The following is a 16,230-nucleotide window of genomic DNA, read 5'->3' as shown; positions in this document are numbered from 1 at the left end:
CCTTATAAGATATTCCTGTTTAGTGAAATACAATGTGTGTGTGTGATATTCAGTAATAAAATGAAAAACCTTGTTGAATTTGTTTTTCTTTTTTAGAGTAATTTATAAATTATTGGCTTCCAAAAGTGAGAGTATATGGGTGCAAGCTTTGAAGGTTCTCGGATATTTTCTCAAACACTTGGGCCATAAGTAAGTGTAGTTTTAAAATTATTGTAGTAGTGTAAATTCACAGTTCTTCATGTCTTTTTGTCATAATTACTTTACATAATTTAACAGTCTTCAGAAATGACATAGAATAAAATTGTTACATTTCCCATTTAATCATTTGCATATTCTGTTACTTTTATACATTAGGATAAAATTGCTCTTCTAGTTAACTTGTTACTATTATGACATTTGAAAAGATATAGTGCTTATCTACCAAATATACAATATGTTGAAAATTAAATATTGAAATGATCTAAAACCATTTTTCAAAAATACATTTTAGAAATTTCTCTTGCATGTTCAGATAAGGGTTGTAGGAAACATATGATTGTCATCAAAAATTTGTTGCTCAAATTTTCAGTGTGATTGCAATAAATGTGTCAGGGTTGTACTTTTAAAAATACCTTCAAACTGATGGGAAAAATGAAATAGAATGTGTTATTCACATGGAAAAATTCAGAATAAAAAGTAAACAGCTAGTAAACGATCGTAAAAAAATGAGGTAAGATCATGCCTCTATAACAAGGGAAGCAAGAAATATTCATATTTAAAATGATCCTGAGTCACAAAATAGATGCACTTAGTCTCATCTTCCCTTATTTGATGTTAAGAAAAAATTGAAAATCATGCAGGGCTATGTAACCTGCTGCTGATCACTTTTCCTCTTGTATGCAGATATTCCAGTGGGATAGTATGCAGGATGGAAGTTAGCAATGTGCTTTACTATAGCTATGCGTTATGCTATACTATATATAGCTATGCTATATATATATATATACATATATAGCTATGCTATATGCTATACTATGCTTTAAATCATGTAAAACCTCCTCTGAAGGCAAAGAAACTAGGACTCCAGCCAGAGTGCAGTATTGCTATACATGCTTTTCTCCATAAGATCAATAAAGTATGACAGCGTAATTGAGAGACAGTTAGCTGAGAACATGCTCCCAAATGGGATTTTCTCTTGGGATCCAGCAAACCAAAGAGTGTTCTGGGAATTGATAAAGCGAATTCATAGTCCATTCAAGAATCTCAAAGGGCTTTTCAAACATTGCTTACTAAAAATGGTTCAAATTCATAGGAGTTGAATTAAGACACACCAGATAAAGGTTTAACTAGCGCAGAGGCCTGTGTCCAAATAAGTACATTTATTCAAATCATTTATTGCATATGCAATAAACTGAGTAGCAAATGCTCAGCAGAATATTACAGAAAAGAAAAACTGAGATTTTTCAGAAGCTGAGATTTCAGTTCCTGATCCTGGGCATCTACTTGTAATTATGCATGTATCTGTGGAGTTTCCATTCTTCAGTGAAAGTACATAATTAACACGACAACTGAAAAAAAAATAAAAATCTTATTTTGTCATGTAATTGAAGTCATTCAAATCCACTTGAATATTGTGCATCTTTCAAGGTATCTTTGAATATTCTGTTACTTTGAATTAAAAAAATAAATTAATTAAAATCTACAGAGTCCTAGGTATCTGTGAATGTTCACATTTTTAGTACATTTCAGCAAGTAAAAATGTCTCCCATTTTCATATCTTATAACTAATGCTTGTGAGGTGTGCCTATTTGTGCACATATGTATGTGCATATGCATAGCTATATAAAATTGTAGTCAAATACAGGAAATTCTAAGAAATTTCAAAATTGTAAACCACATAAAGTTTATAAACCACTTATAAATTTCTGTTTTATATTACAGGAAACAGGCATCCTTTTGGAATTCTACTTTAATGCACTAAAGTAGAATTGCATAAAGAGATGTTATAATGTAATTCATGAAATCTGAACCAATACAATAATAATAACCAAGGAATAGATTAAAAAAAAAAAAAAAAAAAAAAGAATCAAAGTAATACACAGTTACCATTCATTAGGTATTCTTTGCAGATTAACCAAAGAGTTGAGGTGATGGGCTACCTGGACAAGTGACCATTGATGTGTTAGATGAAACTCTGAATGATGTACTTAATTTTTGTTTGTGATCTGTGATGACAGACCACTATGCCTAACCTTAACAGTAGGCAGATCCTATTCTTTTCCTTCTCTACCTCTTTGATGCTTCCCACTGACAGTGGTTACAGCCATTTTTTCACTTCTTTTTATCTGCACATTTAAACCTTCTTAAAACAGGACTATATAGGCTTGTACGTTTATAATTTTCTACTTTTAAATATATCTAATCTCAAATACAGCAAAGTAAAGCTACAAAATACATTAACCTGTGCTATTTATGGTGTTCCTTAACATTTTATTTTTCCATAATAATTAGTTTTACCTGTTTTGAGTGTCTTTACAATAAAGATTATTTTTTGTTTCTTTAGAAGAATTCGTACATTATGTAAGTCAGATCAGCTAGTTACAAAGCAAAAATCGGTTTAAGTGTAACTAGCATAGGTATTCAAATTATTTTTTCCTTCCATGCACCACATCATAGCTTGCAAGGTTGAATACATGTGGTTTTTCTCATAAGTTATAAACTCCTTTTAGTGTGACAAAGACTAGACACTGTTATAAGATGTTGCCACTCTCTTTAATGGTTATTTGAAGATTTAAATATAATGTATTCATTTCAAAAATTCTAGAATGAATCTGTGTGATTGAAGCCTGTGTTATCATCATCAGTAATCATGAGAAAGGAGTTTCTTAGCTTTTGAATGCACAACTAGGAAACCTCACTATATATTATTTCATACGGTCCTGCTGCTTTCATATAGATTGTTAATTATTCTGAATAATATTCTTTATTTTGTATTTATTACAGCAGTAGATAAATTTAATGATGCGATATACAATAAGTACTCTATTTTTAATGCTATATCCAATTAAAAAAGAAGAGTGTTTGGCGATAGATACAATTCACTGACATGAGCTGCTTTCCTCTCTGCTTTTTAAGATTATAGTATTTCTTGTTCCTGACTGTAAAATTCCCCTCAGTCAATTTGAATTTCATAGCTTTTGGGATCCTAGTGAATGAGAGAACAATGTGCCATTTTATTTTATTTTTTATTTAAAAAAAAAAAAAGACATCCCAAATATAGAATTGCTTGCTGTGGATCTTTGTATATTACTACAATAGCATTCAAATCAGGAAAGATCTTAAATGATGTTTAATTCATAATATATGCAGAATAACAGGTTTTAGAACTTTTAGTACAACATCAAAATATTAGACTTTAATGTTTTTGCATTTACTTGAGAATTTTCATCATGCTTGGCATTTTCATAGAACTTTTGTTTTCTCTTCCAGGCGAAAGGTTGAAATCATGCATACTCACAGTCTTTTCACTCTTCTTGGAGAAAGGTTGATGCTGCATACAAATACAGTGACAGTTACAACATATAACACGCTTTATGAGGTACAAATTATTAAACATACAGATTGTAATCTCTGTTATAAAATGTATGGCTTAATTATATTTTTATATAGCCTTTTTGTACACTCTGGGCTTTGCAATATCCTGATTTGCAAGACTTTTGAGAATTTTTTTAAATTTTAAGGAAGGACACTGGCTCAGAATTTATTCTCCCATGCTTTGGATATTTTTGGATATTCTTAATAAAACTTTTTATTTACAGCATTACAATGGGTGGTGGAAAAGATCCTGCTATTTAAGTTGTTCATCACTTTCAAAAATAGTAATAATAACAATAAAGTTACTGCAGGCTCTTACTCCTCCATTGCTTGAACTAGAGAGTGCTAGAGCTAAAGAGATGCATTTTTACCATTTTTACTTCTTTTTTTTTTTTTTTTCCCCTTTTTGGTGAAATTCTTTTCAAGTTAATAAAATTTTGAAAAGTGCTGTTTTTTATTTTTTGAACTATCCATATTGGTACTATGATGATAGCTGAACACAGTCACTTCAATGTAACAGATACTTGTTGAGGAGATGAATGTGACCTACAAATATTTAAATGTCTAACAGCCTCTTGCAGAAAAGTCATTTTTGATGATGCACAATTTAGTTTATGTATTATAAACATGAAGTTGGTCCAAACCCACATGAAACGTAAGGAGGTGATTGGTGACAGCCCACATGGCTTCACAAAAGCAAGGTGTGCCTGACAAATCTGGTGGTCTTCTACAATGGGGATACAGCATTGGTGGGTAGGGGAAGAGCAACTGACATCATCTACCTGGACTTGTGCAAAGCATTTGACGCTGTCCCTCATGATATCCTTGTCTCTAAATTGGAGAGATATAGATTTGATAGATGGACCACCCAGTGGGTCAGGAATTGGCTGGGTGGTCGCACTCACAGCATTGCAGTCACTGGCTTGATGTCCAGGTGGAGATCAGTGATGAGTGGTGTTCTTCAGGGGTCAGTACTGGGACAGGTGTTGTTTAACATCATTGTTGTTGACATGGACAGTGGGATCGAGTGCACCCTCAGCAAGTTTGCCGAAGACACCAAGGTGTGTGGTGTGATTGATAAGCTGGAGGGGAAGAGATGCCATTCAGAGTGACCTCTACAGGCTTGAGAGGTGGGCCTGTGCAAAGCTCATGAAGTTCAGCAAGGCCAAGTGCAAGGTGCTGCAGCTGGGTCGGGGCAATCCTGAGCAAAAATAGAGGCTGGGTGGAGAATGGATTGAGAACAGGCCTGAGGAGAAGGTCTTGGGGATGTTGATTGAAGAGAAACTCAACATGAGCTAGCAATCTACACTTGGAAGCCAACCATATCTGGGACTCTGTCAGAAAAGCATGGCCAGCAGGTCGAGGGTGGTGATTTTCCCCATTCTACTCTGCTCTCATGAGACCCCACATGGAGTACTGTGTTCAGCTATGGGGCCCCCAGCAGAAGGCTCCTATGAAGAGAGGCTGAGATTTGGGGTTGTTTAGCCTGCAGAAGTTCTCCGTCCAGGGAGATCCTGTAGTGGCCTTCCAGTACCAAAAGGGGGGCTACAGGAAAGCTGGAGGCACTTTATCAGGGAATGCTGTGGTATTACAAGGGGTAATGTCTTTAAACTAAAAAGAGGGTAAATTTAGATTAGGCATTAAGAAGAAATTCTTTACTCAGGGAGTGGTGAGGCACTGGAATATTTTGCCCAGAGAAACTGTGGATGCCTCATCCCTGGAGGTGTTCAAGGCCAGGTTGGATGGGGTGTTGAGCATCCTGGTCTAGTGGAATGTGTCCCTGCCTGTGGCAGGCAGGGATTGGAATTCAGTGATACTTAAGGTCCCTTCCAACCCAAATAATTCCATGATTCACAAGCAGGTAGAGAGAGCAATTGAATCTGATGACAGTATCCTAGACTGAGTGCAGTAACTAGATATGTGGTTCTTGAAAACATATCTCAGCTCGAGTTCTATTTGAAGAGGAGATACACCTTTAAAGAATGCATTTCCTTTGGCTCGTTACATTATTTGTGTTTGTATGTGTGTCTGGGTATCTGTATTTAGTTTAAGAGATTTTTGTATCCTCAACCCACATACAGACATCCCCCAGCTGTACCACATCCCCACAGTCCCCTCACAGTCATATATTCCTTAAGTCTCTCTTTTTCTGATAACTGTTAGACCAATTACTGGTATAGTAGAGACAATATACCTGCTCTTACTTCAGTTCTTGGAAAATGTTTTGTTGTTGTTGTTGTCTTATGTGTCTTTGGTTGGTTGGTTGGTTGGTTTTTTTTACATACAAAATGCACAATGTCTCAATAAACCTAAACTCAATTTTTTAATTAAGTACTCTGGTATTACTTTTTTAACATGTCCCACCATTATTTCTTAATGGATCTTAAACCTGAATAAGTTATTGATTTCACCAGCCTTGTGGTTAAATAGCCTTAGGTCAGTTTCTGCAGATGAAATTTACAGGGAAGCTACTTCTGTTTCATAGCAAAATTTAATCAATGAATTTCACTTTTAATGCTGGTTTAGAAAACTTACTGAATCTTTGTTTAGTTTTTATATATTTAGCCATAATTGAGTTTAATATAGAAACTGAAGCATTTTACTGGTGTATCTCTTAAATATAGCTGATATATTTATTCAACACTTGTCTTGTAGTTCATAGACCTAGAGGTGTTGTAGACAGCTGCTATATCTTTGAACTGAGACAAACACGGTGATTTTACTTACTGTAATATACAAATATCCATGGTGCAAACAACAGTAAATACGATCTGACAATAGGTTTTCTGCTGACAGGAATTACTTCATTAGGAATTCACAGTTTTTTCAAACAAATAATTCCCTTTTCATTTCTGGTGACCTGCTGTTAAACTCTTCAATGTGAGAAGTCAGAAACTTTAAAGAGATTAAGATAAATAAATATGAACGTTGGAATAGGATCTTTGGTAATTCTCTTCCCACTGTTAACAGACTTCGTCCTTCTGTGAGCAATACCATTTCAAGCAAACAGCAAGCTTAACACCTAGGTTTCATTTCTCCTAGTTTATGGCTTACATAGACTCATCTCTTAAAAACACCATTGCATGTTTATTGAGCTAACTAAAACATTAGCCAACCACAGTCCATCCATGTTACTCTTTACATGGAGGAATTGCTTTATTCTATTATTGAAGAATAAAATATTTTACCAAAATGTTTTATATGAAGTTACAGTGTGGCCGTGATAAATGGTATTCTTAAAATTTAAAACATGAACAAAGAAATGCTGTACCTTTTAATTAAAAATAACAGGAACTTAATATTCTGTGTTTTAGATTTTGACAGAACAAGTGTGCACTCAAGTTGTTCATAAACCACATCCAGAGCCAGATTCTACAGTGAAAATACAAAATCCAAGTAAGTACTATATATTATGTTTGTACAATATACATATAGCTTGGATTTTTATTTGTTTTTGAAAGAATATGGTTTGTAAGGCAAGAACACTTCATTAGCATATCTCAAGTGCATTTGAGTTTCAGTTACTACTTATATTGGTTGCTGTCAGCAACTTTATTTTATTTTTATACCAAATGCTGTTAAAAATGTGTTATTGTAACTAATTTATTCTTTCAAAGTGATTCTTAAGGTGGTGGCAACGCTGTTAAAAAACTCCACACCAAGTGCAGAGCTGATGGAAGTTCGACGTTTGTTCTTGTCTGATATGATAAAACTCTTTAGTAATAGCCGTGAAAACAGAAGGTACGTCACTACAAATAGTATTTTCTCATCCTTGACTTGTGGATAATAGCAATCTGTTGTACTGTGTGTAGAGTTTTATATTGTAGATTAAATTGAATGTATAAAAATGAATTTAATAGGTTTGTGGTTTCTTTTCTTAATTTAGTAACTAGTAATTGATTCTTCTGTTAAGAATATATTTCAAATTTTTATGATCCTAAAGTACTTTTAAGGTTTATTCCTACGGTCAGATAGATTTCAAAGTAGATGCACCATGTTATTTTCCTCCTATTTTAACCTTTGTAATGTTAAAATAAGTAAGCCTGCTTTGGATATATTTTGACCTAATTATTTCACTTTAGATGTTTACTTCAGTGTTCAGTGTGGCAGGACTGGATGTTTTCTCTGGGATACATTAACCCTAAGAACTCAGAAGAGCAGAAGATCACAGAGATGGTTTACAACATTTTCCGTATTCTCTTGTATCATGCAATAAAATATGAATGGGGAGGCTGGAGAGTGTGGGTCGATACTCTTTCTATAGCTCATTCCAAGGTAAGAAATGACCCGTGGATGTTTTGTTGTTGTTTTTTGTTTTGTTTTTTAAATCCTGATAACTCTCCCAAAGGGACTAGTAATATGGTAAGATCATATTTAAAGTCATTTAGTGCCATCTGGTGGCTATGTCCATACATGTCAAGGTGGGATTTTTTGTCAAAAATTGCAGGTCCTCTTATGTGGAACAGTTTGTGAGCTGTATGTAATAAGTTGTTAAGATTCTCATTAGATTTTGTGTAGGTTCATGTAGTATATATTCATCTACATAATCTTTTTTTTTTTTTAAGGTCACATATGAGGCTCACAAGGAGTACCTAGCTAAAATGTATGAAGAGTATCAAAGGCAAGAGGAAGAAAACATAAAAAAGGGGAAAAAGGGTAATGTGAGCACTATCTCAGGTCTTTCATCTCAGACAACAGGAGCAAAAGGTGGAATGGAAATCCGAGAGATAGAAGACCTTTCACAAAGCCAAAGTCCGGAAAGTGAAACAGATTATCCTGTCAGTACAGATACAAGGGACTTGCTCATGGCTACAAAGGTGTCTGATGATGTACTTGGAAGTGCTGAGAGACCAGGAGGAGGAGTACATGTGGAAGTTCATGACCTTTTAGTTGATATAAAAGCTGAAAAGGTAGAAGCTACAGAAGTAAAGCTTGATGATATGGATTTATCACCGGAGACACTGGTAACTGGAGAAAATGGTGCACTTGTAGAAGTTGAATCTCTTCTAGATAATGTATACAGTGCTGCTGTTGAGAAGCTCCAAAACAATGTTCATGGAAGTGTAGGTATTATTAAGAAGAATGAGGAAAAAGATAATGGTCCGTTAATAACTCTGGCTGATGAGAAAGATGAACCTTCTACTAACAGTACCTCATTTCTCTTTGATAAAATACCCAGCCAAGAGGAGAAACTTCTACCTGAACTTTCAAGTAACCATATTTCTATTCCAAATGTGCAAGACACTCAGATGCATCTTGGCGTAAATGATGATTTGGGATTGCTTGCACATATGGCAGGTAGTGTAGATATAACGTGCGCTTCAAGTATAATAGAGGACAAGGAGTTTAAGATTCATACAACTTCAGATGGAATGAGTAGCATTTCTGAGAGGGAGTTGGCTTCATCATCTAAAGGATTAGAATATGCTGAAATGACTGCCACAACTCTTGAGACAGAGTCTTCTGGTAGCAAAACTGTACCTAATGTTGATGCAGGAAGTATAATATCAGATACAGAAAGATCTGATGACGGTAAGGAAGCAGGAAAGGAGATACGGAAGATCCAGACAACTACCACAACCCAGGTAAGTTTCAAGTGCTGTAGCTATATATGTGTCTGATGTAATCACTGTTCTTTGTTTCTGAATACATCGATAGTTTGTCGTCTGAGTGATTTTTGAACTGTATTTCCTTAATAATGTGAAAAGTTTCCATCTTCCAAGCCTACTTACTTTGAAAACTCCTTAACTTTTATGTCTGTATAGAAAATATCTCTTGCAATTGTGGATGCTCAACCTGGAGAAGAGAAAGCTCCAGGGAGACCTTATAGCAGCCTTCCAGTACCTTAAGGGGGTCTACGGGAAAGCTGGGGAGGGACTCTTTGTCAGAAAGTGTAGTGATAAGACAAGGAATAATGACTTTAAAGTAAAAGACAGTAGATTTAGATTAGATATAAAGAAAAAGTTCTTTACTCAGAGAGTGGTGATGCACTGGAACAGGTTGCCCAGAGAAGCTGAGGATGACCCATCCCTGAAAGCATTAAAGGTCAGGTTGGATGGGGCTTTGAGCAACCTGGTCTAGTGGAAGGTGTCCCCGACAAGGGCAGGGGATTGGAATTAGATGATCTGTAAGGTCCTTTCCAACCCAAGCCATTCTATGGCTCTATGCTTTAATTTTAAAAACCTTAGCTAAGAGAATCTCTTATCCATTTCCCTTATTTCCTGTAGACAGATTAAGCAGTGCTCTTAGAATTCTGTTTTAAGCCTATTGTTAGCATGTCTTCTAAGATTAGAAATGAAATATCTCTATTTTATTATGAGATACACATAAAAGTTGTTTAGAAAGAAAAGGAATAGTTTAGGGATAATAGAAGAGAAACTGACTTGATTTCCAGACCAGAGATCATTATTGAAACAAGAGGTATCTACATTCTTCTCAGGGATTCTTTCTTGTCTAGGTATCTCTCTGAAAAATTCTAACTAGTGTTTTTGTAAAAGCCACAGTATTCTTAAAATGGGAAGTCCAAGAAGCATTCTTAAAATGGGAAGTCCAAGATAGAAGTCTACTCTTTGAATTTGTGCTTTTGTATCCTGTGCATGCTCTGTATGCACAGTGAAATATAGGATCACTTTGAACTTCTAGAGCATAGAATTAATTTACTCACTAACATTGTTCTTGGCCAATAGCATGTAATCAAAGATTGCTTTTAAGGATGTTATTGGGGGAAAAAATGACTAACTTAATATGTTATTGGGGGAAAAAATGACTAACTTAAAGATTTGCTATCTTACTATAATGTCAAGTATGTACACCAGTATTTATCTTGTAGGATTTTAAAGTCGGGTAGGCTACCTGAAATTATGGAAGAAGAGCCAGTGCTTACAAAAGTTGCTCTGCTAGATGCTGTGTAGTGTGTGCGACATTGTCAAAAAGTTTTAGAGCTACACAAAAACTTACTCACTGGTTATCCACACCAGAAGGTTCTGAAATCTCTCTCTTCTCAGTCTCTGTTCTATGACAAGAACCTCTCTTTTGAAGAGAAGAGCAGATGAAACTCAAAACTTTTCATTCCCTGGACAGGTGTTATAAGAAAAATTTGGGGTTCTCCTGTTGCATTTTTTCAAAACTATGAAAAGCCTCATAACATCAGGGACAGAGTATCAAGCACTGTATAGGGATTATTATATTTGAAAGGATTCTATGTAATAAAGAATGACCCCTGGAAATTCTTGATAGGAAGTACCTTATTTTAAGTCTTAAAATTAAAACTGTTATTATCATTCAAACTGACAAATGGGACAGAATGCAGGAGAGCAAGAAAAAGGAGCAGACAATATTTATTTTGAGATGTGAGTTTTGTTTAAAGAGTAAAAAGCAAGAGAAAACATTCAATTTCTATATACAGATATGCACACGTAAACACAATGAATTAGTAAGATGCCTTTCATGAAAAAAAAATAATCTGACTTCATACTTGCTACTGTTGGTGCAACTTTATGACATTTCTGTCCTTTAACCTCTTTCCTTGATGAATTTCATGTGCAGTAGTTGATTTATAAACATAGGAATGCCTCATGAATTCCTAATGAACTTTTATGAAATCATTACAGGATAAGAAAACCATTTTTTCAAATGCTTTACTCTTAGCTTCCCAGAAAATTCCTAGCAGATCATGTGGATCTGCAAATTATTTACAAAGTGTATACTCTTCTAGAGTCCAACTCTAGAAGTTATTTATCTCCCTTGATTCTCCATATGCTACTTAAATTACATTTCTTTCCCACTATTATCCTTGATAAAATACTATGAGTTAGTAGCCATAATATCTCTTTTAAACGATTTTCTTGAAAACAATTGTAAACTGTGTAACCACCAAAATTGTTATCTTCTAATCACTTCTTTATGTGTTTGGAAATGCCCTGTGAAGTGTAAGGTCTCCATAGTTAAATCATTTATTTTTAAATGAAGTTAACTAATAAAAATAGATGGAAATATGTATTAAATATTGGAACTGTGTTGGAACTAGTAATCTCTAAGGTCCCTTCCAACTCAAATGATTCTGTGATTCTCACCAAGGATTCTCATTTTCATGAGTAAAAAGCAGTAATATAATTAGCATGTTTACACTGAGGCTGGAGGCTCGAGTTTAGATTGCAGTGTGTGTGGGCACTGCCACATTAGATTTGATTCCACTGGCTTTGAGATCACTGAAAACACTTTTGTTGGGTTGGGTTGGGTTGGGTTGGGTTGGGTTGGGTTTGAACATTGGCCACCCAAGTAGATATTTGGGTTTCATGGTGGTTTGTGCAATGCACACCAAAGCCTATTGTTGCAATTACAGAAGTATTATCTAAATAAAAAGCTATTCTGTTCTGGTGCAGTTATGATACCATTATTGTAAGTGACTTGACAACTGCATATAGTTGTACCAAAGAGGGAGCAAGTGGTATGCAAATGGAAATGATAACATGTTTTTCTAAAAACAGATCTGCAATCAGTTCTCTACCTTATCAGTAAGCAGTAAGCATGTCTTACTATTCAAAGTAAGCTCAAGTGGACTGAAAGGAGGCAACAAAATGCCCAACAAAATAGAGAAGGGATCTCCTCCATATTTCAAAGATTCAATGCCTTTGTCAATAGTAAAAGCAAACGTCAAAGAAAACACCAAAGGAAATATTATTGTTTCTGTGATCTGAACTATGAAAGAATGAAAATAGAACTGAAAGCACACTGCAGAAAAATAATTTAAAAGATTCAAATCTCAATTAATTCCTGGAAAAAATAATTATTATTATTTAAAGATAAGTCTATTAATGTCTATATTTCTATTAATATATCAATATTCTAAGGAGTAGGTAGTAGTCCAATTCTATAGGAATTGGAAGCCAAAGCAACGATATTGATACGAACAGGTCAAACTGAATGAAAGAAACCTGCCCTGCTCTCAGAAATCTGGCTATAGATCAGATCAAAACCAGACTACAGATCTAAGAAGCTTTCCAATTTAACTCCAGTGCCATTTCCAGGGCCATTTCCATTTTTATGTTGTTAATACAAATATTTCATAAATGTCTTTTTGCTTTTAAGGCAAAATTTAAAGCAGTATATAGAGATCAGGAAATGAGTATGTGAACAAAACAAGTATATTTTCTATTTTTCCAGTCTAAAACTAATCTAATCTCACTTTAAAATAAAACCAAGGAGCATACTTTGTATTTCTTCCTTTCAGAGATGTTGTTCAATATAAATAATGTCATTGTTATGAATATTGGCCTCTAATTTGGTCTAAATGATTGTTCTTTACTACTTTTTCCTTCACAGTTTTCTCCATCATAGTCTGTATCTTTCGCTTTTGTCATTAATCACCAAGAAGAAACAGTCACGACTATGTAGATATTAAAAGGGTATAAAATTCCCATTTTCTACCTGATGGGAGAATCTAAAGAATATCCTAAGAATCCATAAAACTGTTAACCAATTAACAAAGCGTAACAACATTAGGTTTGGGAGTAGATTTGATCCTTTAATGATCCTGCTAAAAATACCAAATTAATAAATTGGTTTTAGAAGATGATGAACTGTACAGTGCAAGTACACTGATATCTTGAAGCCATCGCTGTGTAGTTTGTCAGTTTGTTTCGTCAAAGAAAATTGTGCTATCTATGCAAAAGAATAGTTGTTTCCTATAAACAAAATCTTGTCACTGCTGACCTTGTACATGCCGCATTTGGTCTTTTTTGTAATATTTCAAGTGAATAACCCAAATGTAAAATATCAGTGAATAGCTGAAAGGAAGGCAAGCCATAGCACCTCAGTGCTGATTGATTTGGAGTAGCTCCTTTAATGAATGATAGTGCCTGCACTGGAATATCTGTATCTCCAGTTGTTTGTGCTTGAGTCCATTCTTTCCTTTGTGCTTGAGACCATCCTAGATGGGCTCTGGCCCATCCTTTCTGAAAGTCTGTGAACCATTCAAAAACACATTACAGAAACTTAACATGATTTTTGAACTTCTTGTTAATGTAGGCAGTACAGGGTCGATCTGTCACCCAGCAAGATCGGGATTTACGTGTTGACTTGGGATTTCGAGGAATGCCAATGACAGAAGAGCAGCGACGACAGTTTAGTCCAGGTCCACGCACAACTATGTTTCGTATTCCAGAGTTTAAATGGTCTCCCATGCACCAGCGGCTCCTGACAGACTTGCTTTTTGCACTAGAAACAGATGTACATGTTTGGAGAAGGTAGATGGTTACTTCTTATTTAAATCCTGTTTTACATTCCTGTCAACAAGGAAAAATTAGATGTGTTGTAGAGGGAATGTTACTGAGATAATGGGAAGAGAGAGAATTGGTGTAAGCTGAAGTGCCCTACCGTATCTTGTATCTTTTCTTTTTGCCCCTTCCCAGCTTGTAACAGCTCTATATCGGGGGTAACAATTTCTGTTTTCTTCCGAGACTGTATAATTCATGCATACCTGACCAAACTGAGTTGCTGTCTCAGCTTATGTTTAGTGTTAGAATCTGTACTCATGTTTCACACCTGAGGAAGACTTGTGTGTCTGTTAATTGCCATTTTTTTTCAATTGTTCTAATTAAAAGAGAGTTTCTCTACCTGCAAACTGTATTAAAAAAAAAAAAAAAAAACTGTCCTATAAATTTTTCTAAGAAATCATCTTTTCTAGTTGATAATTGTATTTTGCATGCCAGCTTCTGGTTGTAGTTAATCTTGGTGGTTAGATTACTTCTAATGACAGCAATACGATCTCCTAGCTTTTTGCACTCTTTAACAGAGATACTCAGTAGCTTCTTGTTATCACTACCTTTAGGTATAATAGACACTATCTAATCTCATTTCTAGAACACAGTAACTCATTTTCAGAAAACTTTACCTTAGTTGTATCAAACAATTAATTTACATCGCATTTAGTTTTCAGTTTGGGGAACTGTTCTGTGATAGTCACTAGGAAATAGACAATTTAAATATAGATATATTTTGGAGAAATATTTTCTTTTGTCTTTTATGCTTATGTGACACTTCGAGATTAAAATTTTAGCTTGCATATTTTCATTTGAAGACTTTAATTTTTGTTGACTGGCCGGCAACAAGGTTGTTTTGGAAAAAGGAACATAATAATAGGCCAAGTGTTCCTCAATATTTTCACCTAGCTTTTTGTATTTTGGGGGAGTGACTGTTTCATGGGACAATTTCTTACCAGTTTGGAGTTGCTGAGATTTCAAGTAATATTATTAGCATATCTATCTCGCAAAGCTTTGGCTAATGCTAAAGCTAATATTAGTTAATAAAGTTAATATTAGGTCAAAGTATCACCAGATCATCAAGTTTCTACTTTAAAACACCATCAGAAGGTTTCTTTGATCAGTACCACTCTAACAGATTAGCCTGCAGGAATGACAATTGAAAAAAATCAAGACAAAATGCACCTAAGTTCATTAGGTGTTATCAGGGCTACTTGACATGACACTGGTACTGTATGGTGAACTCTGTTAATCAACTGAATAATAAGAAACAATCCCATTGCTCTCAGTAGAACTGCCTCTGAAGAGAAGGACTGAGTGATGGGAATAACAGGTTTTGAGCCATTGTTCTCAACTGTATATCTGAAACTGATCTGAAACTATTTTTCACTGGTGTGAAATTAGCAGTCAATTTGTACATCAGATTAGTCTGTTTATATTTTTAGACAATTTACATGCAAAGTTACGTAGACAAGGATCTACTTTATATAACAGAAACATTCGTGTCTCTTTGCAAAGAATAAATTTACCTAAACTTTCACTGTAACTGTTTGGTTTTAATCCATCCTTTCTTTCCTGTTCTTGCAGTCACTCCACAAAGTCTGTGATGGACTTTGTCAATAGCAATGAAAATATTATTTTTGTACACAACACAATACACCTCATTTCCCAGATGGTAGACAACATTATTATTGCTTGTGGAGGAATTTTACCATTGCTGTCAGCAGCCACATCCCCAACTGTAAGTACAATATTTCCACCTAGTGGTCATATTAAAAATTGTTAATAATACAAACTACTGTTTGCAGATGACTTTATTTCTTTAGGGATTCCTATAACCTATCCACTAATTCCTTCAAAAAGTTGAAGTTTATAATTGAAACTGTTAAGCTTCAATGTTCAGAGTGTTTATAGTAATTTTCATTTGAAATGTTAATTTTATTAATGAAGTAGTACTAAGTAAGAATAGTAATATTTCATCTGAAAGAGAAGACCATTATTACCATGTTTATGAATTATGGCTACTATGAGAAAATTCCATGCCTTATGATGGCCACTCATTGATATTCATAAACCTGTGTTGCTTGGCCACCATCTGTTTGCATGCCAAATGATAAAGTCAACCCCTCGCTACACTCTGTTTACTTCTTCCTTCAATAGGTACTGATCTTGTTACCTTTCCTTTATTTTTTTTAATCTGTTCTTATTGATATTCTTATCTACTCTTATGTTCTTAATAAGTTGTAAGTTCTTAGGTGAGAAGCAGGTAGAGTAGCCTAATAGCTCATGAGTGAGATACAGGTTGAGTAGCCTAATAGAATGCTTCATGAAAGAAGGGAGAAATATTTTTTGTATGTTACATTATTGTCAAGAGTAAGTAATACAGTATTTGAATGTA

The 16,230-nt window shown here is 34.6% G+C and overlaps 1 protein-coding gene across 12 annotated transcripts in view; it reads left to right on the top strand.

The window, feature by feature from the left end:
* The window catches only part of NBEA (neurobeachin), a 518,392-nt gene that overhangs the window by 156,477 nt on the left and 345,685 nt on the right, over positions 1 to 16,230 (top strand). For all 12 annotated transcript variants that reach the window (XM_080568262.1, XM_080568264.1, XM_080568263.1 and 9 more), the window contains 8 exons: positions 97 to 189; positions 3,469 to 3,577; positions 6,888 to 6,969; positions 7,191 to 7,314; positions 7,656 to 7,848; positions 8,139 to 9,158; positions 13,600 to 13,817; positions 15,420 to 15,573. In XM_080568262.1, coding sequence (XP_080424388.1) covers positions 97 to 189; positions 3,469 to 3,577; positions 6,888 to 6,969; positions 7,191 to 7,314; positions 7,656 to 7,848; positions 8,139 to 9,158; positions 13,600 to 13,817; positions 15,420 to 15,573 — 1,993 coding nt within the window. The remainder of the gene's footprint in view (positions 1 to 96; positions 190 to 3,468; positions 3,578 to 6,887; positions 6,970 to 7,190; positions 7,315 to 7,655; positions 7,849 to 8,138; positions 9,159 to 13,599; positions 13,818 to 15,419; positions 15,574 to 16,230) is intronic.

Source organism: Anser brachyrhynchus (genome assembly GCF_964034855.1).
Source record: "Anser brachyrhynchus genome assembly, chromosome: 1".
Lineage (NCBI taxonomy): Eukaryota > Metazoa > Chordata > Aves > Anseriformes > Anatidae > Anser > Anser brachyrhynchus.
This window is presented reverse-complemented; position numbering and strand designations above follow the sequence as displayed.